This window comes from Trichinella spiralis (assembly GCF_000181795.1).
Source record: "Trichinella spiralis strain ISS 195 chromosome Unknown Scfld5857, whole genome shotgun sequence".
Classification (NCBI taxonomy): Eukaryota; Metazoa; Nematoda; class Enoplea; order Trichinellida; family Trichinellidae; genus Trichinella; species Trichinella spiralis.
Genome location: NW_003532796.1, coordinates 1 through 868, shown reverse-complemented (window position 1 = coordinate 868; position 868 = coordinate 1). Strand labels below are relative to the sequence as shown.

At 51.6% G+C, this 868-nt stretch overlaps 1 protein-coding gene and 1 non-coding gene across 2 annotated transcripts; both read left to right on the top strand.

Annotated features, from left to right (window-relative positions):
• The first annotated feature begins 15 nt into the window (after window positions 1–15).
• On the top strand, window positions 16–216 carry Tsp_15184. Its single transcript has one exon. It is a non-coding gene; the product is annotated as a U2 spliceosomal RNA (small nuclear RNA).
• A 19-nt stretch (window positions 217–235) lies between these two features.
• Tsp_15183 (putative transcriptional regulator, AraC family) lies at window positions 236–800 on the top strand (the record flags this gene model as incomplete). The annotated part of the gene is made up of 1 exon (XM_003366524.1): window positions 236–800. A coding segment is annotated over one exon (565 nt), but the record flags the coding sequence as incomplete, so codon positions are not given.
• Between the last annotated feature and the right edge of the window lie 68 nt (window positions 801–868).

The following is an 868-nucleotide window of genomic DNA, read 5'->3' as shown; positions in this document are numbered from 1 at the left end:
GAACGATTGAAGCCTATTCGCTCAAGGCTTTTTAAAAGCTAAGATCAAAGTGTAGTATCTGTTCTATCAGCTTAATTTCTGGTATGAATCCCAAGCGGATTCGTTACGAAATTTGCATAAGTTTTTGAAAAAATAGGCATTTGGTCGAGTGCTCGCACCACCATTTGTCGCGGGTCGTCCTGATATTGCACTACATTCAGGAACGGCCTATTCCCTTCGGGGAATTGTGTTTTAGGAATTGGAATCGGTTTGGTTACGATCGGTCGAGTGGTTCGTGAGATCGAGTGACAGCCGGGTGGCAGCGACAATGTGTAGTGCAAAGACACCAGCCTTGAAGTCGGGTCGCCGTCGCGGAAAAGAGGTCAACTATGAAGGCCAAATTGTACGGGTAGAAAGACGGCGTGGATCTCGCAGTAGTACGAGCGCAACGGACCTTGGTACGAGGATGGTTACGCGTGGGCGAAAGAAGCTGATGGAGGCGTCGGTTCGTGAAGCGGGTCACCACGGAGGTGAATCGGCGAGTACTGTGGACGTCGACGTGGTGGAATCGAAGAAAATTACGGGTAAAACGGCGCGCCGTAATAGAAGAGCGCCAAGCGGTGATGGAAAAAGACGAGAGAGCTGTGGTGCGGAATGTGGCCAAGCCGTATGCGGTAACGCTGTTGCGGACCGTAGTGAGGCCAGTTCGCCCCGCACTCCCAACGTTAGTAAATCTGGTCGTGACAAGTGTGGTCAACCCACTATAAAAGCCTCCACACCATCACCACCGAAAAGAAAACCGACCACTTCGAGTAGCCCACGTACGCCATGCCTCTCCAAGCGCGGAGCGAGATCCAAAATTCCGTCCACGCCAGATACACCATCGAAT